Source organism: Phodopus roborovskii, unplaced genomic scaffold, assembly GCF_943737965.1.
Source record: "Phodopus roborovskii unplaced genomic scaffold, PHOROB, whole genome shotgun sequence".
Lineage (NCBI taxonomy): Eukaryota > Metazoa > Chordata > Mammalia > Rodentia > Cricetidae > Phodopus > Phodopus roborovskii.
Genome location: NW_026126578.1, coordinates 13,744,890 through 13,770,436, shown reverse-complemented (window position 1 = coordinate 13,770,436; position 25,547 = coordinate 13,744,890). Strand labels below are relative to the sequence as shown.

At 42.0% G+C, this 25,547-nt stretch overlaps 1 protein-coding gene across 1 annotated transcript in view; it reads left to right on the top strand.

The window, feature by feature from the left end:
• Positions 1-9,188, top strand: part of A2ml1 (alpha-2-macroglobulin like 1) — a 41,972-nt gene extending 32,784 nt beyond the window's left edge. Inside the window, exons 29-36 of the mRNA XM_051203539.1 lie at positions 127-338; positions 4,033-4,248; positions 4,536-4,663; positions 4,860-4,950; positions 5,509-5,577; positions 7,410-7,512; positions 8,187-8,228; positions 9,085-9,188. Of these exons, the coding sequence (XP_051059496.1) occupies positions 127-338; positions 4,033-4,248; positions 4,536-4,663; positions 4,860-4,950; positions 5,509-5,577; positions 7,410-7,512; positions 8,187-8,227 (860 nt within the window). The 3' untranslated portion in view covers position 8,228; positions 9,085-9,188. The remainder of the gene's footprint in view (positions 1-126; positions 339-4,032; positions 4,249-4,535; positions 4,664-4,859; positions 4,951-5,508; positions 5,578-7,409; positions 7,513-8,186; positions 8,229-9,084) is intronic.
• Positions 9,189-25,547: the final 16,359 nt, after the last annotated feature.

The following is a 25,547-nucleotide window of genomic DNA, read 5'->3' as shown; positions in this document are numbered from 1 at the left end:
CGATTTGGAGAAGTATTTTCATTCTTGGCTGCCACTTCTCCACTTTAAGGTGTGATGTTTTCTAAGTGAAAATGGGAAAGACTTGGTTCTTGGCAAGCCTCTGCAGTGATGCTTTCTTCTCTATAGGAGAATCTATTCACTGGAGGCAGAAATCCAGCATTTCAGACACCAGTCCTTGGTCTGAGCCTGAGGCGGTGAATGTAGAGCTTACAGCCTATGTGTTGTTGGCCCACCTCACCAAAAACAGCCTGACTCAAGAGGAAATAGCCAAGGCTACTAGCATAGTGGCTTGGTTGGCTAAACAACGCAATGCATATGGGGGCTTCTCTTCCACTCAGGTGAGTAGCCTGCTTGTCTGATATAGCCAGGTAAGCTGTGGAGATAGAGAAATATCTCCCTTGCCCTCTGGGTCCTTAGAATCTTATAGAAATGGAGAGGACACATATGAAAAATATATGGAGGGATTAATTGGGTCATGTGAACATGTTTTAAGATAAGCCCACCAGAGACTACCACAAGGACACTTGTAAAACGGAAAAGAAAGTTTTGCTGGCTGGCAGCTGTCCTGAGACCTTGCCCGAACCCTGCAGCTCTGAGCGACCACATTCTGGTTGTCATACTTAGCAAGAAGCAGAACTACAGAAGCCGGGAAGCAGAGGCAGTACATTTAGGGACCTTTCGGGAACTGTGGACTAGGTCTTTATGGATTAGGTCTTATTTCTATTTCAGCAGGTATGTGGGGCCAACGTGCTGGGTTTTAAGGTCAGAATGGTGTCTGTAACATGCCATCAGTTATGCTAAGACCTGGGGGCCTGTTACAGTGTGAGTGATATCAGATGCACTTGGTCTTTTCTTTGTATCTCTATGTGTGCACTGGTTAGCTTTTGTCAACTAGACACAAGCTAGAGTCATGTAGGAAGAGGAACCCTCACCTGAGAGAATACCTCCACCAGATTACCTGTAGGCAAGTGTATTTGATTGATATGGGAGGGCCCAGCCCGATGTGGGCAGGGCAACCCTGGGCAGATGGTCCTGTGTGGTATAAGAAAGCAGCCTGAGTCAGGCTTTGGCACACACCTTTATGCCCAGCACTCATCAGGCAGAGGCAGCCGTTTCTCTGAGTTCAAGGCCAGCCTGGTCCACAGAATGAGTTCCAGGACAGCCAGGGCTACACAGAGAAACCCTGTTTCGAGAAAACAAAACAAAACAAAGAAACAAACAAACAAACCAAATTAGGACAACATGTAAATAAGAATAGGACACCCATAGTTATGGCAAAATGTATATGTTAGCAAATTATAAAGCCTATTAGGCGATCTGTACATATGAAAATCAAGGGTTCATGGGCTTGTTCCCCTCCACTATTGCAGGTATTGGAGAGTTAGTAAGACATAATCTCTACTCCAAACATTTACACCATAGAAGGAAAACTAGGTCACATTTCATAGAAAGGAAGGAACACACATCTTTAATCCTAGTATTGGGGAGGCAGAGAACTCATCTCTGAGTCTGAGACCAGCCAGACCCTGTCTCAAAATACCGTATAAATGAAGGGGAATCTGGAATTAAACACCATAAAGATGCAAACTTTATCAAATTAATCAAAAGACTGTGTGTGCCTGTGTGTATAAGCACTTATATCATCAGCTTGAAGGATAAGAGTGGTTTGGATGTGTGCATGTATGTGTCTGTGTATGTGTATCATGTGTCTGTATGTATGCGTGCGCATGTGTGTTCATGCATGTGTGTGTGTGTGTGTGACTATTGGATCAAGCACACTACCACTGAGCTACATGCCTTGTTCAGATTTTAAAAAACAAAAATGTTTTGAAGACAGTGGTTTAAAGGGAGGGATGTAAGCAGGTATATAAAAATTTGGTAGGAAAGGAAAGGTACTGAAAGGAAAAAGAAATGATGGGAACAGAGGCACCAAGACTTGGGGACCAAGAGACTGTTTCATTAAACTAGGAAAGTAACAGGAGGAGATAAAGAAAGGTAGAATTTGTGGTAAATTTGAATGTATCAAAACTTATCTTAGAGCTCAGGGTGTAGCTCAGTGGAAGAACACTTGCCTAGCATGGGCAAAGCCTTGGGTTTGATCCACAGTGCACTCATTGCACATACATACATACAAGTACACACATACACATATGTGTAGCTTATAACAGGGTGGTTAGTCATTTGTACATTGTTCTGAAAAATGAATATCTAACATGTGAAAATTACTCAAACGAAGAAGAAAATATATTGTCTTCATGGGAATTATAAATTGATTTATTGAAGTTAGTGTAAGGTTGAGCAGTGTCAGTCACACCTTTAATCCCAGTACTGCTTTATTTTATTTTATTTTATTTTACTTTATTTTATTTTATTTTTGAGACAGGGTTTGTCTCTGTAGCCCTGGATGTGCTGAAACTCACTATGTAGACCAGGCTGACCAGAGATTTGCCTGCCTCTGCCTCCTAGCACTGACATAAAAGGTGTGCATCACCACACCCAACCAATTTAATGGGTTTTTAAAAAAAAGAACTGGTACTGTGCCTTACTTCAGGGGACATCTTTTGTTGTTTTTCCGTAGGGGTTGAAAATGGTTTTATTTATTTTTAATTTTGCTGCTGGGGATTGAAACCTGGGCTTTGTCCCTACTAAGCGCAGTCTGCCACTGGCGACACCCCAGCTCCTCTGGGACATTCTCGATCAGGAAAGAGTTCTTGTTTTCTAGCCCTGAGTAATTAGAATATATATAAATATTCTGCAAACAATGAGAGAAATCTTCAGAGCTATGAGAGACAAATGCCTGTCAGAATTTTTTTCACTAAAATCCTTAATGGATTAAAAAAAAAAAAGTCTTTCTCTCTCACACACACATACACATGCACAAACACTCACACACACAATCACACATACTCAGACTCATGCACATATACACCATCACACACATGTACTCACACACACTCACACATACGCACAATCACAAATACATACATGTGTTCACACACAAGCACTCACACACATACACACAATCATAAGCTCCCACACACATATGCACAACCATACACACACATACATACTCATACATATACAATCACATACACACACAGTCATACACATATCACATATATACACAAACACACACACACACACACACCCTGAATCTTCAGCCCATGGGATGTCCTGTTGAAGTAATTGCTTCAGTGTGTTGAAACAGTAACACAATGGCTCCAGCTCACAAAGGGAAGCAGAGCTTTACTGGGGAAGCGAGTTTGCATCCTCCACAGGGCTACTCTACCTTCCTACTTCATAGGGCAGCAATGCTATCTAAACATGCATGTTCTTTTGGTCGCTTTGGGATATTGAAAGTGAGGTTCTTTATTATGTAATGTGTATTCGACAATGTCAAGCATGTAGAAATTCTCACAGTAGAGAGCAGAATATAGCAGTTTTCCTGGGCATCTTATTTTCTCCCTCTTTGTTGTAATTTATATAAGTGTCAGTTTTGAAATGGAAAGCTTCAGGCTATACAATGCAATGTGCTTTAGTGACAGTCTGTCTTATTCAGAGTTAAAGAAAAGATACCATGTGCCCCAGTAGCTAAGAAGCCTTGGACTGAAAGGAAAGATTATCCAAGGGTCCTGGTACCCTCTCCAGCACAGAATAAATGGCTGCAGAAGGTATGAACTTTCTGAGGGATCAAGTAGTTGCTATTCCTCCAACAAGAAATGTACCATAAGCTATTATCCACTTGATTCTATAAATAAACCCCTTTGAAGCCAAGTTCTATTTCTAAGTATAAATTCACCGGAATGGCCAGATGACCTAATGTTGTTCAATAACAACTTGTTGGTGATGATTGTCGATACAGCTTTGTCGGGGTTTCCCTATCAGCTTTCCCAGAAGAGGTGAATACAGTTCTCTATATACTTAGGAGTGCTGTCACTCAAGCTAGCTCCAGCTATCAGGCATTGGTTACAGAGTCCTTCAGGTTAATGTGGGTGGTTCACAAACCAATACACTATAATTGTTTTACTTCAGGATACTGTAGTTGCCCTCCAAGCACTTGCCAAGTATGCAGCAATTGCCTACGTGCCATCTGAGGAAGTCAGCGTGGTTGTAAAATCCACTGAGAATTTCCATCGCACTTTCAACATAAAGTGTGCCAACCGACTGGTCCTGCAGCAGGAGGCGCTGCCCACGATCCCTGGAGTGTACACTGTGGAGGCCTCGGGCCAGGGCTGTGTCTACGTGCAGGCAAGCAGAAGGCCAGGAGAATGGAGTGCTTGGGAAAACAGCATCAGAGAATTCTCTCCTCAGATACTTACTCCCCCCTCCCTCCCTCCTCTCCCTTTGCTCCTTTGGTACCTCCCCTTCCCCTCTCCTTTTCCTTACCTCCCTCCCCCCCTCCTTCTTCTCTCCCTCTCCCCCTCTCTCCACCCTCCCTCTGTGTGTACCTCTCTCTCTCTCTCTGTTTTTAGCAATTTGAGGTACAAAAATTTGAAGTCCTTCCTTATTCTGATTTGGTTATCTCTTTTCCCCAGACGGTGTTGAGATACAACGTTTTCCCTGCTAACATTCCAGAGACCTTTAGCCTCCAAGTGGAACCCGGGAAAGACAGCTGTGAAAAACTCACTAGGCCTCGGTCCTTGACTCTCACTATACATACCAGGCAAGGAAGACGGGTGCACCTGGGTCTTGGGAACTGAATTTGTGTGTGGAGAGGGTAGGTGGAATGGGGGTGTACATATGTGCCCCCCCCGTGTGTGTGTGTGTGTGTGTGTGTGTGTGTGTGTGTGTGTGTGTGTGTGCAGAGTGTAGCAAGAGTGGAAATACGTTGACACAAGTCTGCTTCTTCCTGCCCTCAGTTACGTGGGGAGCCGCAGCTCTTCCAACATGGCCATTGTGGAGGTGAAGATGCTGTCTGGGTTCAGTCCCGTAGAAGGCACCAAGCAGTTAGTAGGTGGCTTCTATTTCTTCCCACTATTTCTTCTAACTATCTCTTAGGGAGCCTAGCATTATTGATGATCCAAAACCTGGTGAAGTTGGCCTATCTATCTATGTACATGCATCATCCTATATATCTATGTGCACACATTCACAGCTCAAGATCAGACCATCTGAAAGGGCTGTTGAAGTATATCAGATATATAAAATGGATGCAGTAATAGTTTTTGTTTCTATTCTTATCCTGTGCTGTGGATGGAACCCAGGGCCTTGCACATACTAGGCAAATACTGTACATTTGGCCTACATGCCTTGTTTATTTTTCTTCTGGAGCACTTGAAATTGGCCAGAAAGAGCATGGTCATGCTGGCCATGTACAACAGTATGTAAAACATGCTGGAATTCAAAGGTTCAGTCAAGAAAAAAAAAGAATACATACTTGTTAGAACTTACCTCATAGTAAAACTGAAATGTTGGGAGTTTAAAATTGAATAAAATACTTTACCCCCGGGATAGTACAGAGCCTGACTCTGGCTTCTAACCTCTTTCTTTCCTCCTTTTAAAATCTAGCTTCTGCAGCAACCCTTGGTGAAGAAGGTTGAGTCCGGCAAAGACACACTTAACATTTACTTGGAGGAGGTAGGTGTTCAGAACTAGCCAAAGAGCCAGATTATGTGTGTATCCACTGACTTCCCTTCAAATCTTCGTGTTCTACTCATAGACTGCAGCAGGGCCTGGGAGTGCACAATGTAAGAGGAGGTCTGCTCCACGATGGTACCCTCGAAGCAATCTGTCCCTGCAGACAATGTCCTCCCACAGATTGATGCCCTGAGATGTTTCCAGAGTTCTAATAGGCACATGCAAGAAAAGAAACAGAATATGATGAAAATTAGCATTGTATTACTAATCCTTGGCAAATTTGAGCTTCGTTGAAATGAGAAGTTAAATGTTTCATGTTGATTTAAATGAAACTTAAGAGCCTCAATACATGTTATATGTCCATATTATTTTATTTTAATACTAAGATTAATTTTAATTCAACTTGTTTTTATTTCAATAAACTTAGAAGTTCCCAAGGACCTAGTAAACAGTCTAAACTTTGATACAACTCTACTTTTCCTCAAATTTTGTCTCACACAGGGAATAAAGTTACCTTTGTTTTATAGCCAACAGAAAAGAGCGTGCCAAATTAAAATTTACTTTCACTGTGAATATCCATGCTCCATTTTCAACCCTCTGTCCAGCCCATTCAACTTCCAGAAAGACACATTGGTTTATTTACTTGTAGCCAAGAGGATCACACCTACAGCCTCATATGTGCTCAGCAAGCATTCTAGCACTGAGCTATTCATCCCACCACTGAGCTATACATCCCACCACTGAGCTATACATCCCACCACTGAGCTATACATCTTACCACTGAGCTATACATCCCACCACTGAGCTATACATCCCACCACTGAGCTATACATCCCACCACTGAGCTATACATCCCACCACTGAGCTATACATCCCACCACTGAGCTATACATCCCACCACTGAGCTATACATCCCACCACTGAGCTATACATCCTACCACTGAGCTGTACATCCCACCACTGAGCTATACATCCCACCACTGAGCTATACATCCCATCACTGAGCTATACATCCCACCACTGAGCTATACATCCCACCACTGAGCTATACATCCCATCACTGAGCTATACATCCCACCACTGAGCTATACATCCCACCACTGAGCTATACATCCTACCACTGAGTTATACATCCCACCACTGAGCTATACATCCCACCACTGAGCTATACATCCCACCACTGAGCTGTACATCCCACCACTGAGCTGTACTCTGTCCCCTTTTTCACTTTTTTTCTTCTCCCTCTTCTCCCTCCTCCCCTTCTCCTTGAAACAGGGTCTTGCATCACCCAGGTTCAGCTTGGACTCTTGATTCTCTTATCTCAGCCTCCTGAGTGCAGATGTGTGTCACCATGCTGTCATGACACCTGGTTCTTTTTAGCTGTCTTTTTTTTAAATGTACTTTTGGGATTTTTTTTTGTTTTGTTTTGTTTTGTTTTTTGAGACAGAGTTTCTCTGTGTAACAGTACTAGGCATCCCAGAGTTTACTCTGTAGACCAGGCTGGCTTCAAATTCATAGAAATCCACCTGCCTCTGCCTCCTAAGTGCTGGGATTAAAAGTGAGCGCCACTACTGCCCGATCTGTGGGGTGTGTGTGTGTGTGTGTGTGTGTGTGTGTGTGTGTGTGTGTGTGTGTGTGTGATATGCCTGTGGGTGCCTCTGAAGGCCAGAAGGGTTCCTTGAATCCACTACAGCTGGAGTGACAAGTAATTGTGAGCCATCCAACATGTGTCTGAGCACCCAACTCAGGTCCTCTGGAAGAGCAGCAGAGCCTAACCACTGAGCCACCTCTCTGGCCCCCTCATTTTGATGTGCTTGATCTGTTCCCCACAGCTCAGTAAGAAGACTCAAACTTACACTTTGACCATCATCCAAAGTGTGTTGGTCACCAACCTGAAACCTGCAACCATCAAAGTCTATGACTACTATCTGCTGGGTGAGTATGAGGAGCCTACATGCATCTCCCAGCCCGGTTTTATCTCACTTTTATGACCTCATGCTCTTAATTTTGCACATATTCCTCCCTAAGACAGGCAGCATGCAATCATATTACATGACCTAAAACATTTTTTTAAAGTCCGTCTAAAAAAACTGTAGCTATAGCTTACCAATAGAGCTCTTGACTAGCATTCACAAGGCCCTGTGTTCAATCCCAGTACTGGGGATGGAGGTGGGAGTGAAGGGGGCCAAGCATGGTGGTAGATGCCTGTGATCTCAGTACTTAGAAGGCAAAAGCGGAAAGGGCTAGCTTCAGCTACATAGAGAGTCTGAGGCCAGCCTAGGCTATACAAGACTCTGTTTCAAAACAAATGAAATAAATAATAAAATCAATAGCTAATAAATAAAAGCTCGTCTACAGAAGAGGCATTTTCCATGCTGTGGTCATTAGACCAAAGGAACACACTGTCCTCAGGGGACTGATGAGTGCTGATGCTTCTGATGTCATTAATAACTCACTGTAACACACAGCGTTAGGGACTGAAAGGGCCTGTGGCTCTATGTACTCCCCACACATGGAGACGGCTGAATGTGGCTAAAGCTGAACTTTTACCTCTGAAGGATCATCACCTCTGAACTCCCCCAAGAATAACATGTCAATTCATTTCGCAGATGAACAGGCAATGGCTCAGTACTCTGATCCTTGTGAATGAGGTGAGTCCAGCAGAGAAAGAAGTCAAGTTCAGGGTGGGGTGGTACCATTCAGAAGGAAGAGGACTTCAGGGCAGCGGACCTTCCAGGGAGAGAACTCTCTTTTGGGATACTGTTGTTGTCTTTGGAAACTTTTTTTTTTTTATTTTTTATTTTTGGTGACTTGCTATGTGGCTCAGGCTGGCCTTGAACTTGAAAACCTCCTTCCCCAGTTTCCCAAGTGCCACACTGTCCTAAAGTCATGAAGAGAGCACAATGTCTCCATAGTTCACATCAGAAAAAAAACTAATAGTGGCATTTGTGGGATGGTTTCTGTATGATTGTGAGTGTATTGTGAGGGTGTGTCTATGGGTATATATATCTTTCTGTCTGTATGTCTGTCTTTATGTATGTATATTTGCCTCCTGTCGGGGGCGGGCAGAGGACAACCTTTCTACCTAGTTATTTATTTATTTTGAGAGATGGTCTGTCATGTGTCTGGAGCTCACCATGTAGTCTAGGTTGGCTGGCCAGTGGGCCCTAGGGGCCCTCCTGTCTCCACCTTCCCATCACGGGGAATGCAGGTGGATTATGGGAAATGAACCCTTATGTTCCTTATGTCAAAAGGCAAGGGCTTTGCTGACTGAGCCATCTTCATAGCCTCCCTGTGTAACTGTTCTATTGGCTTAGAAAAAATGGACTTTTCCTATTTTATATAATACAGTTTCATTGTATAAACACTCATGGGGTAGACAGAAAAAGAAACGTGAAGGAGTGAGAACCATGTTGTGTTGAGGGCCCTAGCTCTTAGGACAGCGCTCTTGGAAATTAAGGCCTTCGTGCCTTCTGGCGTTCATTTGTTTCTTCACTTGCCTTTCAGGATCGAAGCTGGAAAGGGACTGAGTTAACCCTCTGTGACCTTGTGAACATTCTTTTGCCCCATCCAATCACACAATTTGATTCTCTGATTGGCTAGTGGATGGGAATGCCTCTGATTGGCTACTGGGTGCGAATGTCTGGACTTCAGACTCTACTTTCTTAAGGAGAAACAGGGTAGGGGCTCCTTCACACAGGGAACTCCACAAGGAAAGATCACAGTGGAAGAGAGTCCATTCATGGGACTCTCAGAGAGCAGGTGGTGGTGGGAAGATGAGCATGTCTCCTGGAGGTTAAATCTGGGGAAGATGGGACTTAAACTTTGAGATTAGGCTAAAAAATAAAACTTCTAAAAGGCTATCAGTGTATCTGGCTCTGTGTATTGTTTGAATGCTGGGACGGTTTGAATGAGAAATGTCCCCTGCAGGTATAGCTATTTGAATTTTTGGTCCCCAGTCAGTGGCGCTGTGACCTTACTGGAGGCAGGCTTTAAGGTTTCAAAATCCATGCCTCATTCTCATTTCACCGTTTCTGCCTGGTGCTTGTGGACCAATATGCAAGTCCCCACCGTGCTGCCCCAGATCCATGTCTGCCTGCCATCATCCCCACATGAAGATGAAGGACTCATTCCTCTGGGCCAATAATAAACCCTTCTCTGTATAAGTTGCCTTTGTGTGTTTTATCACAGCAACAGCAAAGGAGTTAATTCAGATACCAAAGTTTTTTCTTACAGCTAAGAGTTATCCTTTAACAAAAACTTTACAAGGGGGCTCCTCAAAAAGTCATCTTTAATAACAGGACATCTGAAAGATGCAGAGTCAGAGACTATTTCAGAGGCTGTGTTGAGGATGAGGATGACAGTGACAATGTAATTCACTAGTAGAGTGCTTGCTTAGCAAGTCTGAAACCATGCATTCTGTCCCCAGTACGCACACACACACACACACACACACACACACACACACACACAGAGGCAGAATTATGCGGGCAGAATCCATTTTATTTTATTGAGACAGGGTTTCACCATGTAGTTCTGACTGTTTTGACTCTTTATAGACCAGTCTGGCTTTGAACCCCCAGAGGGTCACCTGCCTCTGTCTCCCAAATGCTGGGATTAAAGGTTTGTGCCACCACCACCCAGCAAGTGTGTTAACTTTCATTATAAATAGGGGAGTCTTGCAAGATTTCTTGATTTTTGTTTTTCAATTGATTTGCATCAATAATACAAACAAATGCACAAAGCATAATTGTATTATAGTTTTTATCTTTTATTTGTGTGTGTGTGTCCACATGTCCACGCTGTAGTGAACTATGGAGTTCATAGGACAATTTCTAAGAGTGGGCTCTTTTTCTACTATGTGGGCCTCAGGGATTGAACTCAGGCCATCAGGCTTGGTGGCAAAGCACCCTCATCTGCTGAACCAAATTGTATGATTCTTCTTTAAGATAGCCTGGCTGACTCTGGCAGTTTGAAATTCCATATGAGTTTAATTCGGTTTAATTTCTTCAAGAAACCCTGATGGGCACAGGTGTAGCAGGCATTGCAGCAGATGTTCTCAGCTGTCCATGCCTTTTACTCTCTTTCTTCTCCTTCCCCATGCCCCGTTCCTCTTAACTGTTACATCTCCCAAAGCCCAGAGGCTGACCTATTGTACGAAATCTGGATGCAAAGCTTTACCTCTTCCTTTTAGACTACCATTAGCCCAAACCCTGAATACCCACCCTGTTTTTTCCCTTTGCCTCAGTCACCTCCCACCCCCTTTGCCCATCCCTCTCCTCTACTTCCCATCTAACAACATAATGCTTATTTCTGGCCTCTCCGTGACTGCTTACTTGTTTTCTTATCTCCCCGCTCACATCAACCTATTAAAATATACAGAAATTATTGTAGCCCCTTCACTCTCTAACAATTGGTGTAAGAAGCCTGAAGTGTTTGTCTTTGCTGTCAAACACTGTAAAACTTTGATTCTAGACAAGGAATTCACCCCCCTCCCATAAAACCTTTATGCAAATATTTTAATGGTCCCTCTCTCTACTCCAAAGCTTTTGTTTACACCACGGCTCTGCAGTGTTTTCAGGTCTTAAGTGACCAACCCCTTCCTGTTGTCCCTAATTTCCTTTGAACTGATTCTTTTTAAACTAGCCTGTCATGAAAGGCTGTGAGGTCAGGCCCCAGCCAAGAGACAAAAAACAGAGCCACCTCCTGCATTAGAATGAAAACCAAGGTTTCAACCTGCCTTGCCGAGCTCACATTTTTGTGGGTAATGCACCCTCTTGACAAAGAGTAAAAGTTTGTCTTTTGAGATACTTTCACTTTGGGGTGTTTCTTCGTGTGACACCAAGACTATTTTTAACAGAAGTCACCTACCACCTATTATTAGAGTGTATTATTGCCGGATACTGACTGCTGCTACAGACAGCTGCCACAGGGACAGATTGGAGATAGTACCTGGGACATCAGTTTAACAGATTAAATATTACTACAACCCCATCTGTCCTGAACACTGCAAATATGTCCATTTAAAGAAGAAAAACAACTGGAATAGAAGCAAAAACCAAAACAACAACAAACTCTGCCTTAAGGAACCACTTACTGATGGGCAGACCTCCCTGCAGAAACAAAAGTAATATGAAAAATCAAGTCAGCTTTTCCCCTCCCCACATTACCAACCAAGCCTCAGAGAAAACAACCTGGACAAAATTCCAGATGCAGAATTCCAAAGAATGACTATAAATATGGACAAACAACTCATTCAGATAGCTGAATGAAAGTATCAGTTAATCCACAATATGAAAATAAAACTAAAACAATGAGATAGAAATACTAACTATAGGGAGAGGGGCAGGTCCTGAGTTAAGTCCTGAGAGAATTTTTATCAAGGACATAGGCATGGTTATGTCAAGGACTCCAATACCTCAGCACCATGGGTGTGGCAGAGTCTTCCCAGGTGAGGCTCAGAGGGACGGCAAAGCTTCCCTCAGGAGCCGAAGGAGGAGGAGAAGAAGGAGGAGGGAAGAAGGAGAAGAAGAAGAAGAAGAAGAAGAAGAAGAAGAAGAAGAAGAAGAAGAAGAAGAAGAAGAAGAAGAAGAAGAAACTGCAACTTCCTCCTCCCAAATCCTCACAGCCTGAGAACAATGGCCTACTAAGACCAATTGAGGTCAGCTAACACCTCCCGCTGTGCTATTCACAGTAAACACACTGAGGTTCTGGGCTGTGGTGCTAATAGTACCACTCCGATGGAGTGTACACAATTCACTTGACCCCAGATTTTCTATACATATGTCTGTCCTTTCTTTTTATCCTTTGACACCTCTAATCAGGGTTCTAGGACCAAGCCATGCGGGTTTGAAGAAGGCAACTGAAGAAAATCTAAAACAAAATCATGAGAGAAATGAAAAACACAATAGGTCCAATAAAAGTGGAAAGCCTTTAATAGAATAGATTATGTGGAAGAAAGAATATCAGTGTATGTAAGTGGAAGTTTCTGTGTCCCACAGCCACACTCCAATAAACACTCAGAGGCTTATGTTAATTATACTCAGCTGGTAGCTCAGGCTTGCTACCAGCCAACTCTTACATTTCAAGTTAACCCATATTCCTTATTTACACTCTGCCACTAGTGGCACCTTTATTAGCATAGCATGCTTATCTCTTGCTCCCTCTGTGTCTGCCTGGCGACTCCTCAGACTCCGCCCTTCTCCTTCCCATCATGCTTAGTTTAGTGATCCTGCCTATACTTCCTGCCTGGCTACTGGACAATCAGCATTGTATTAAACCAATTTGAGTGACAAATCTTTACAGTGTACCAGAGGATTATTCCATTGCAAGTGTATGAAGACAAAATATAGGAATTGGACAATTGAGTCAAGGTTAGTCATAAAAATTTTTAAATGTATGAATGGAACATATAAGAACTTTGAGATCCTATGAAAAAGCCAATTATACAAATTATACAAGGAGAAGAATTTCACATGAAAGGCATAGAAAATATTTTTAATGAAATCATATTATAAAATTTCCCAACTATAGGGAAAGAGAAGCCCATCCAGATACAAGAAACACACATTATATTCATATATATGTCATATTATACTTAAAACACTAATGTACAGAGAAAGGCACAAAGAAGGTGTATTGAGAGCTGTACAGGAAAAGAACCAAGTTGGAGACAAAGGCAGGTTCATCGGAATAATTGCAGACTTTTATTTTGTTTTTGTTTTCTGAGACAGGATTTCTCTGTGTAGCCCTGGCTGTCCTGGAACTTGCTCTGTAGACCAGGCTAGCCTTGAACTCCCAGAGATCTGTCTTTACTTCCTGAGTGCTAGGATTAATGACATGGGACACTACTGCCCAGCAGTTGCTGACTTTTTCATTTAAATCATGAAAAGTCTTAGACTGATGCTTTTCAATTGTGGAAAACCACAATTGCCAACCCAGTCTAATATACCCAGCAAAACTATCTGTTATAATAGAAAGTGAAAGGAAAACTTTTCAGGATAAAATCAGGCTAACAGAATCTGTAACCACAAAGCCAGCCCTACAGAGGATATTGGAGGGAATACTACAGTCTGAAGAGAAACACACTCAAGAGATGACAGCAGAAAAACCCAAATGATCTGAAGACACTCATTAAACAAAAGGGGATTCGGAAAGTCCCAAACACTACAAAATGAACATGATGACAGGAAGCGATGCATACCTTTCTATAATAACGCTGAATATAAATGTTCTCAGTTCACCCATCGAAAGACACAGACTAACAGATTGATTTGGAAAACAGGACCTCTCCTTTTGCTGCCTCAAGAAACACATCAAAGATAAACACGGCTTAAAGGCAAAAGAGTGGGGAAGAGCGTAAATCAAATGGAGCCAGGAAACAACAGGTGCTGCAATTCTATTAACTAGAAAAGTAGGATTCAAACCAAATCTTGTCATAAGGGAGAAAAGGATTACTACATACTGATCAAGGGGAAACCTTCAAGAATAAATTACAATTTTAAATACACATGGTCTGGATACAGGCTCACCTAACTTCATAAGACAATCATTACTAGGTTTCAAATAACACATTATGCCAACACAGTAGTAGTGGGTAACTTTAATACTACACTGTCATATTTAAACAGATCATATCTTTTTAAAAGGGAATTAAGAAAAACTGAAATTAAATGACATTATAAATAAAATGGACTTAACTAACATCTACAGTTCAGTCAAAATACCAAGGAATAAGCAGGGTGCAATGGCACATGCCTTTAATCCTAGTACTAGGAAGGCAGAGACAGGCAGATCTCTAAGTTTGAGGCCAGCATGGTCTATGGAGGGAGTTCCAGGACAGCCAGGGCTACACATAGAAACCCACATACATCAGATGCTGTCTGATAAGGTACAACCATAGGCCAGAAGGGTTTTTTAGGATTAAGGAATATCGTCTCCTGAAAAGGGTTCTCAGGAGAGTCCTAGAAAGCTGCAGGTTTATATATATGAAAGGAGAAAGGTCCCATATGCTCCAGACTTAAACATGGTTTGTTACTATTTTAACATTCCTATCAAAATATCTCTTTAGAAAATGATTATTTTTCTCTGTGTATGCAGAGGTCCTGAGTTTAATTTCTAGCACCCACATGGTGGTTGACAACCAGCCATATTGGGATCTGATGCTCCCCAGAGAGGGCTAATACATTTTCATTCATTATGCTAGATTTTGGCCTGGGGCAGGGAGGGGGGTTCGAAACAAGGTTTCTTTGTGTGGCTTTGGAGCCTGTCCTGGAACTTGCTCTGTAGACCAGGCTGGCCTCCAAATCACAGACTACCACCTACCTCTACCTCTCAAGTGCTGGGATTAAAGGTGTGCACCACCACTGCCTGGCCATGATGCTATTTTCAAGAATGCTTTCTTTTGTATTCCTGTCCACCCTGACCAGGCCCCTCCACCCAGATTACTTAGCATCTCAGATGGACCGCCTCACCTTAGCACCTTTGGGATGGCACCCGTTGTTTTTATTGTTTTGGACAGGCCTCTCTAAAGACCTGTCCTCCTTTGAATTCTCTGTGGGAGTAATCTCCCTCAGTTTGTCGATAACTTATTAATCTGTAGTTCATACAAATCCCACCCAGAGTAAATATTACCCAACTTCAAAAGCTAGCTACATGTGGATAGGTTGTCTATTTCAGAAGCTTAGAAGAAGAAAAAAAAAGGCGGGAGGGAGTCTGGTTCTTGGGACTTATTCCAACCACAGGCATCACGGGCCTTTCCAGTCACTCAAGGATTTCATTTTAACTGTGGGGACCCTACTCACAAAACAACTAAAGACCTTCTTGGGCATGGTGGCAGAGTCCAGACTTCTCAGTTTTACCTGATGCTAATGCTCTATGAGGCCTTAAAGGGATCAGGGGAAGAAGCATCCGATTGGACTTCTGCGATGACCCTGGCTCTGGGCACCCTGGAGAGCATGAACTTGCTCACTCCCACTCTAGCTGCTCTTTCTGGTCTTACTAACCCTTTTTACAGGGACAGTACTGGGGAATTGAACTCAAACTCTGGGGCACTCCCTGTGCTAAGAACATATCTTCTCAAGTCCTTAGACCTGGTAGCACAGGCTGGTCCCCTTGCCTCAAGGCACTTGGCAGCTATGGCTCTTTTGATTGAGGAGATCTCTAAATTAACTTTGGGGTAAGTCTGATGGTTTATATACCTTATCAAGATCTTAAACCTCTCAACTGGGAAAAAAACAAAAAAACAAACGATAAAACTCCCAACTTAGGGCCTTCTACTGGAGCTCGGCAGAATGAACAGCTTAATAAACTCCAGAGCTGCAACAACTAGCCACAGCAGTGTAGTGGCCAAGGACAGCCTTGTGAAGTGGGTTCTCTCTCCTACCTTCACTTGATCTCCATGGATCAAGCTTAAAGTCACCAGGCTTGTATGGCAAGAAGTTTTCCTGGCAGAGCTACTTTGCCCCCGGGGGCCTAATGGGGGCCAATCTGTGATATTCCTGCATAGAAACATTGACTTCACCTGCCGTACTAAATCAAAGATGTAAGAGTCCCTCCACTTCCCCAAGCTGTGGTAACCTGCTACATAAATGGTGGTAGTTTAAGGTATGCAATCATGAGCCTCGTAGAGAGGAGTCATAGAGTCTGGATCCCTTCTAGAAAATTCCAGTGTGTCAACTCCAAAATCTGACTTAATTGCTCTCACCTAGGCTCTGCAGCTAGGGGCGTTGTCTACAAGCTAATGGACCAGTACCTGTACCATTGCCTTCACTGTTCTTGATATCCAAATTTTCCTTAACAACCAGCCCCTCCTTTACCCGTTCAGGATCTCTTGACCTAAGATATCACGGTTAAACAAGGATCAGGGTAAACAAATAGGCCGAATAGATGTTTATTCAGGGAGAAATAACTTACAACTTAGACAGATGAACACCAGGAAATTCCACCTGATGCTCTCCTGTCCGAGTCCCGCCAGCAAGAGAGCTCTTCCTCCGACCTCCTTCCACAGGTCACTTCCACCCATGGCTCCACCCCCAATGGGAGTGGTCAGTGCCACAGAAGGACTATCTCACTACAATTCCCCTTTTAGTCTAAAGAAAAGATTTAGGCTTAATACAAAACTATATACAAAATAGTGAATAACAAGTGTGCTCTAAGAAAAGGAAAATCGAGAACAAAATGACCTACATATCTAGTCCTAGGGTGAAGGCATAACGGAGTTTACAATGGAGTTGTCCTAAGCTTGAAAACGTAAGTCTAGTACCTAATATATCTAACTAGGAAGAGAGAATAATAGTTGTGATAGTTTAATCTTCAACCTTATCAAGACCTGAGAAGGAAAATAATGATACTAGAGTAGACAGGAAGTGTGGATGGACAACTTCCAAAAGGTGCAGCACGGACAGAAACAGCAAGACACCTGGACAGTCACCCTAGGTCTCACAGCAACGTTGGTACACCCAGTTTTGGCTAAGGCCAAGAGAACTTGACAGACCACAACAACAGCAGGGAGGTAGAATGGCTGTCTTACCCTGACTTGGCAAGGTCCAGCAGTCTTCTATATTTGTCTCCTGCAAGCACATAGGACTGCATGTCCAAATCAGTGGTCAAGGTGGGGGCAATTCTTTGCCCAACAGGCCATTAGCTGAGGCGAGAATGAACTCCAACAGGAGCAACAACAGTGTTCAACATATTTTCGGGAAAGTGCACGGTGCTGTCAGGAGCAACAGTGTCTCATGTCAACGGAGTACTAATATTAAAACATTTAAATGTCATGCTCTGCATGTCTATGAAGTGATTGAAGATTAAGTATCTATAACTGACTAATCTCATAGGTACAGGAAACATGAGTGAAGATAATCTGTAATACTCAGGAACTTAGCTAAAAAACTGATTGAAACTTTCCTGAGTAAAGCAGGAACAAATACTTACACAATATAGCTATATACATATACATACATATAAATCCCTAAAATAGAGGTAGAATAGAAATGTCAAGACAAGAGGTAGAACTATAAAGGGCAGCATGATAAATATCCCAAATTGTATCAATATACAAAATGTCTTGAATACAAGAAAAGTATACATACATAGAATATGGTAAAAAATAATGTGCATAAAACATCGTAAGTGGAAAGATTTCACACAATATAACAAAATATAAACTTAATTTTACACTAAGGGGCTGTTCATGTCTCCCCGAGTGGGACTAGCATTGTGGCAGGCAAAAAAACTGGAATAAACCAGCTCAGACTGGATTCTGTTGCATAGCAGTTTATTTTCTATGTCAGAAGGAAGCTCTTTGAGACATGGGGCCTTCTAAAGTGAAGGGAAACGATGCTATAGGGAAGCTGGTTACACTCAAGAAGCAAACAACTCTATAGCTTCAGGAAGTCCCTGAAACTGACCAAATCCACTAGGCCTCTTCCCCAAGTGGAAATAATCTGTAAATACTGTGGGGAACTGGACCCCAGACAAATTGAGCTGCCTGGAAAAGGCTCTGATGATGAGTTTTCTGAAGGAAACATTCCCCAGCTTGTTGAGCTGTGTACAGGCCGTGCAGGATGCTCCTGATTCAGGCATGGGCTTTTGTGGTGCAGCTATTTATGCATCATTTCCGCTCTTGTGAGAAACTCCTTGCCCATTTCTATAAGTAACCTCAATAAGGCTCATTGGTTCACCAGTGTCCACACGTTGGTAGGTTGTTTGTTCCCTGTCTGGGATAGTTAGACATTTCATTCATGTCTCCCCCTGCAAATAGTGTCACATATCAGCAGCATCTTATGCTTACTGTAACTTATAGGTCAAATTAGCTAAATAGCTTCTCAGTGGCCCCTGATACCCTTGAGGATTGCTTCTCTAGCCTGAGCAGCACTCCCAAACCACCATGATCTTGACATGCAGACAAAAGCCTAGGTGTTATCTGTTTGACCCTGAAGATGGCTGTGTCTGGGGATAGCGTGAGATGCTAAAAGGCTGTCAGAAGAGACATCTGACTTAAGACAAAGTATCTCTGAGGGATGGTCCCTCAGGAAGAACATGCAGGAGCTTGCTTTTCTGGTTACTCTCTCTTGGTCTATCAGCTTAAGTCTCCTTTTCAGCCCTTCCTTATATACCCTTTCATATAATTGGCATCTTCCAGACTGTAGGCCATTAAGCTCCTGTGATATCAAGTATTGCCAATGATGTTGGCTCTTGTCTCCTGCCATTAAGGACCTTGTGGAGTTTTAATGAGGGTGGCTCCCATTGTCTTGTAACAGGGCAAGATAAAGCAGAGGTTCCTTCATGTTAAACTCTTGCTGGGGTCACTTTAGATTAACTGGAATTTGATTTCCTTGATGGAGAATCCTATAGAAAATTATCCAACTCTCTTCTAGGAAGCTGAGGACAAGCTGCCCCAGATAACTTATCTTAGCTTCTGTTAAACTGCTTGCTTGCACTAAACTTCCTCCTGTAGCTGCTCAGTGAAATGTCAGTTTGTGGGTTTTATCTTTAAAAAGTTCTTACTGTAAACACCAGGCACTACACCTGGGTCTTAAATAGGGTCTTAAATACTTGAGTGTAGTCCTAGCTGACAGCAATAAAGAATTTTAATTGGCTACAAACTGTCTGAATGGTCATCTCTGGTGGACTTGCTGTAATTGAATTATATATTTGAATGTATGCTTCCTAGTATTTAGAATTAGGAAGTGTGGTTTTGTTGGAAGAGGAGTGTCACTAGGGGTGGGCTTCAAGATTTCAAAAGCCTATGCCAGACAGGCCCAGCCTCTCTCTCTCTCTCTCTCTCTCTCTCTCTCTCTCTCTCTCTCTCTCTCTCTCTGCCTGAAACTTAGATCAGATGTGAGCTGTCAGCTACATCTCTAGTGCCATACCTACTTATCTGACCCCATGCTTTCTACCACGATGGCCGTGGACTCACCCTCTGAAACTGTAAACAAGCCTCTAATTAAATACTTCCTCTTATAAACTGACTTGGTCACAATTTCTTCTCATCCCATAGCAATAGAACAGTAACTAAGACAGACAAGTGATGTCACAGTCTGGCCTTGAACTTCTTTTAATAACCATTCCCTCCACTCTCCAAAATGTCACTGGAACCCTTTGTGCTTCCATCCCATAACACTATGACAAATCGGCCATGCCACTACCTTCTCTGCTCTTATGGAACTGCAGAAGATGGTGTTTGCTCCTTGTTGGTGATCTGCCCTTGTTGATGTGTCAGAGAAGGATGGAAGTGGAGACTAGATCCAAAAGAGCCAAAAAACAAAAGCCAGAGTTCTCACATGTCAACAGTATAACTTGAACTCTCGGAGCCTTACTCTAGTCACTTATGATGTCTCATATATGTTACGAGCAGTTTTCCCACCAGCCTAGTCCCAGAGCCATGACAGCACCAAATAACACACCGAGACACTGTATTAGATAAAAGCTGTTGGCCTGTTACTAGAGTTTTTTATTGGCTAGCTCTGTCCTAAATATTAACCCATTTCTATCTATCTAAGTGTTTCCATGTGGTCTTATCTTACTGGAGAGAGGGTCCGGAGTTGATCTCTCTTGGTCTTACATGTTGACTCTCCTACTACCTACCCCGAATATTCCTTGTCTCCTAGTCCTGCCTATCTTGCTCTCCTATTGGCCAACAGTGCTTTATTCATTAACCAATAAGAGAAACATATTTACAGAATAACATCTCTCATCACATATAAACATATAGAACCTTACTCCTAATGACCCATGAGCCTTACCCCAAAGAGCCAACCCCAGGAAAGACAACGGATGCTATGAAACCTACCATTCAATAAGATTCTGAGATGCCCACTTCTCTATTCAGACATGGACCCTATACACATGGTGCATGAGAAACAAGAGATTTCACTTGACTACATAAAGCACCTCCCATTCCCAGTGGGAAGAAATGAAAAATAAATATCAGGGCAAGGAGAAAATGACATAAAATTTTAATAGCAAAAACATGTTCATTAAGGGTTGGGACACACTGTGCTCTGACAGGGACAAGTCCCTAGGTTCATGCCTAGTTCAATCCTTGGAAGACTGAGGCAAAAGAAAAAACAAACAAACAAACAAACAAAAAACAAAAACAAAAAAAAAAAAGAAAGAAAGAAAAAGAAAAAAGAAAGAAAAAAAGAAAAAGAAAAAAGTCATGAGTTTAAGGCCAGCTTGGATTGCATGGTGAGAGCCTGTCTCACTTTGTTTCCTAACCCATCCCAAGGTCATTTTCATGTATTCTTATAGTTCTTATGTTAATATTATTTATTATTATTTCCCTTAAAGGAAATGTGTTACAAACCAAAGAACTTCACCTTAAAATACAAAGATGTTATTTGAACACCACTTAGCTCTTTCTCAATTTAATTCTGAGCATGACCATTTATTCGGTTCCCTCTTTCCCTTATTATTGTGATTTTTGTTTTGTTGTTTGAGACATGGTTTCTCTGTGAAACAGCCCTGTTGTCCTGGAACTTATAGACCAGGCTGGCCTTGAACTCATAGAAATATGCCTGCCTCTGAGTCCTGGGATCAAAGGTGTGTGCCAGTATTGCTGGAGCTTCTCTTTCCAGCCTGGTCCCAAAGCCATTTAGCCCCAAATAAACACACAAATACTTGTATTAATTATTAAACTGTTGGCTGATGGCTAGGGATTCTTATTGGCTAGCTCTGTTTAATTATTAACCTATTTCTATAAATCTATGTATTTCCATGTGGTCTTGGCTTACCAGAGAATACCTGGACCTGTTATCCTTTGTGGTCTACATGGCGTCTCCTCAGAGTCTCTTTGCCTATCTTTCCCAGAATTCTCCTTGTCTCCTAGTCCCACCTATCTTCCTACCTCTATTGGCCAAACAGTGTTTTTTATTCATCAACCAATAAGAGAAGCATATATACAGAAGGACATCCTCCATTATACCACCATGCCTGGATCCCATTATGGTCTTGAAAACACCACAGATTAGCCTTTGACAAAAATAACATTTTTGACATTACTCACAGTCATGGGTCTAATGCTGGTGCCCAGACTTTACTTTTCTCAAAGGAAGAGGGACTGAACACTGATTTGGTATTGTACAGAGAATATTTGCAAAAATCACTCCTTATTTCTATAGAGATGGCAGGTGACCCAGACCCTGTGTGTCTTTCATCCATAAAAACCCCTCCCCAGCCCCCAGAGGCATTGATGATCGTGATACTTTGTTCATATATAGTTGCAGTGCCCACATATGTGTTTCCAAATATGGAAGATTGGTATGGTTTTGCACTTGGTGTAAATAAATGAGTCTTTCAGATGATATGGATCCTTTGATTTTGTGTGTTCTTTATATGTATGAGAGTGATAACCACTGAACACGATTCAAGGTCTGTATTCTTTTGTATTAGGTTTTATTTCTTGTAATTCACTTTAATGCTCATTCATATTGTTACAGTCATTATATCTTATTTTCACTGATCATGTGGTCTTATTTCTTTGACTGGACCAGATTCTTGAATCTGATTTTGCTAGATAATGCCAAACTGTGAAAAAAATATTTTTGAAACATTTTACACCAACACCATCAAAGAAAGTGAGTCACACTCCGCATCAAGCTAAGACTTGGCACTATCGGATTTTTTTAATCAGTTAATTTGAAGGATGCACAGTATTTCATTAATTTTTTTATGTGTAGCTCTTTCTTGTAGCACCGTTTCTATAGTTTTGGTTATTTGGGAGTCTTTTCATGTAGACTATTCTGCTATGTTCATCTTTGGTGATAAGGGTTACTCTTCACTTTCTGTTAGGGAAATCCTTCATGGATAATGAAGCTATGTTTTCTTGGAGTGGGGGAGAGAAGAGAGGTTGTCTTCTGTTTGCTTTTCCTCAAGCGTCTTCAGCTCAAAATAACCTTTGTGCCAGAGTGGCATATTTTAGGCTGTCATACTGATTTGTTATTGGGCATTGGGCTAGTGACCAGTTTTCTATACTGCAGAAGATTAGGGATGCAACAGTCATTATTTTAGCCTTAGATTTGTTTCTTAATCTAGGCCAATGGTTTCAAAATGTAGTCAGGCTCTGCTCTATTTCTCACGTCTGTGTGTCAACAGTTGCATCCACGTTTCTTCCTTGCATCACTTAGCTCTTTCTCAATTTAGTTCTGGGCATGTCAGGCTCGCTAAAATTCATGGAAGAGCTATTCCTTAAGCCGTTGTATCTAAGTATCTAAGTGAAAGAGGCAGTTGAGCAATATATTAATCCACTCTGAGGTTATGGCCAGCAACGTGATTTGATCTTACCACAAAGCTGCAGTCTAATTAGACTTTATTCTCCAAGTCCTTCTCTACAAAGTTGCCATCGAGTCTCCAAATGTATGGTCTTAATCCCCTTTTGTTGTAACTAAAGTGTACTTGGTAGATAGGCATGGTGGCATATGATTGTAGCAGTATGGAGATGGAGGCAGGGGGATCATGAATTTGAGGCCATGATTTTATCTTGAAAAAAAAAAAAAAATCAAATCCAAAATAAACCAGACCAAAACAAACAAAACTGAGAAGCTGAGCTAGTCTTTGCTAAAGTCATTTCTTTCTTGTAGTCCTTGTCAACTTCAGTCATGAGTCCAACTTCTTTTCTTTTGTTTTGCTTGTTTCTTTATTTGTTTGTTTGTTTTTCAAGACAGGGTTTCTCTATATTGCTTTGGAGCCTGTCCTGGAACTAGCTCTGTAGACCAGGCTGGCCTTGAACTCACAGAGATCCCCCTGCCTCTACCCCCGAGTGCTGGGATTAAAGGCATGTGCCACCAACACCTACCAATTTATTACCCTTCTTTACAGTTGTAACATCGTAAAATACAATAGCTGCCTTATAAATTATGAGACAAACATAATTCGTCTCTCCCAGATTTTTAGTCTTCAATAAGTTTCCTTAATTAATTCTTGCTTTTATTGCAGTTACTGGAGGCCTACAAACTATGATAGAAGGTCTACACCGAGCCATATTAAAGAATGATTTGCTGGCCTGGATGAGAGCAGCAATGTCTCTGTTAGAGTTTCTATTGCTGAGAGTTAAAAAAAGAAAAGAAAAGCAACTTAGGGAGGAAAAGGTTTGTTTTATCTTAGAGTTCCACATTGCAGTTCATCACTGAAAAAAGTCAGGCAGGAGCTCAAGGCAGATACTGAAGCAAAGCCATAGAGGAGTGATGTCTCCTGGCTTGCTCCTCCTGGCTTGCCCAGTTTGTTTCCTTATACCCTGGGACTACCTGTGTGTTAGGTCTTAGCCTGAGACCTAACACTGCCTAGGGTTAGCATCACCTGGAATGGTCTGGGCCCTCCCACATAATCTTTAATCAAGAAAGTTCCCCATAGGCTTCACCCAAGCTTGATCTTATAGAGGCTTTTTTTCTTTTTCTTTTCCCTCAGATGATTCTAGCCTGTGCCATTTTTACAAGCAAACAAAACAAAGCAAACAAGCTAGCATAAGTATCTTATTTCTAGTCCCAACAAGTCAAGTTTGGTTGCTTTAAATTACTAAAATTAATAGGGCTTGTTTAGTGGTCATGTGAGTGATCTTAGAACTCATGAAGCTGAGACGAGAGGAATGCCAGTTCAAGGCCATTCTGACCTGTACAACACTGAAAGCCAACCTAGAGTTCACAGGGAGATCCTCTCTCTCAAAACAAACAAACAAACAAAAATTAATAAAACAAGCAAAAATCAGAGCAAATCTTAGCATGCTAGATTTATGCTGGTGTGACAAAAACCTCTGAGAAAGCCAGCTTTAAGGAGGAAAGGTTCCTTTGGGGTTGCTTGAAGTGTTTTCAGGTCTGTGGCAAGGAGGAACATTATGGTGGGCAACCTGTCATGAATCAAAGATGTTCACTTTGCTATAACCTGGAAAAAGAGAAGGAAATCCCAGATCCCAACAGCTACTCCAAGGACATGCACTCAGTGACCTAATATCCTAGTAAGTCCTAGTTCCTGAAGGCTTTTATTCAACACACAAGTCCCAGGGGAGATTTAAAATCTGAGACTTGGGGTTGGAGAATGGCTCAGTGGTTGGGAGCACTGACCGCTCTTCCAGAGGTCCTGAGTTCAATTCCCAACAACCACATGGTGGCTGACAATCACTTGTAATGAGAATTGGTGCCATCTTCTAGCCTGTAGGGACACATGCAGACAGAACACTATATACATACTAAATAAATCTTTCAAAAAAATCCAAATCTTAACACTCAGTGCTTACAGTAAAAACATCTTATTTCCCATTCTACATTTTTACTGAAGTTTGGATGGAGACTGTGATGAGTGTTGTCTTCATCTGAGGATGGAAGATGGACTGAATAGTCCCCATCAAAGGAATGTGATGTGACAGGGGAAAGAGGAATCCAGGTGATACGTGGACTGACTCCTGATGCTTCTGCCAGAACAATGTGTCTCATGCCCACTCATCCATGGATGGACCGAGTTTAGGTCCCATATGGTGGGTATAATCCCACCATATGTCCAGAAGGGACATCTGTGACAAGCCCTGAAGCCCTCCTCAATATAGTAACAAGAATTTTAGAATTTGTTTAGAAGGACTTTGTTATTTGTTCTAATTTGGTCCAGGACCTGCATCTCTGAAAAGGAGAAATCAATCCTTCATCCAGTGAAAGCTTGAGAAGGTTAAGAGCTTTGTAGAGTCACCCACCCAGTGACACTTTTTGTTTCCATTCACCACCCAGTGATAATGTATCATGCTTTTACTGTATTTAGAACCAAAATGTACATGTTGATTTGGCTGCTACAATTTGTGTTAATAACTTTCTCTTACCATAATACAAGCTTTTGCAAGACAAGGGGAATGCTTTGTACATCTCCCACACGCCTACTACAGTGTTGAAAACTATGTGTACTTAAAAGCATATATTGATTATTTTCTTCTGAAAACTGTTTAACTCCTCAGGAGGTTGGGTTAAATATCAACCAAAGATTTTGATAAATTTCAA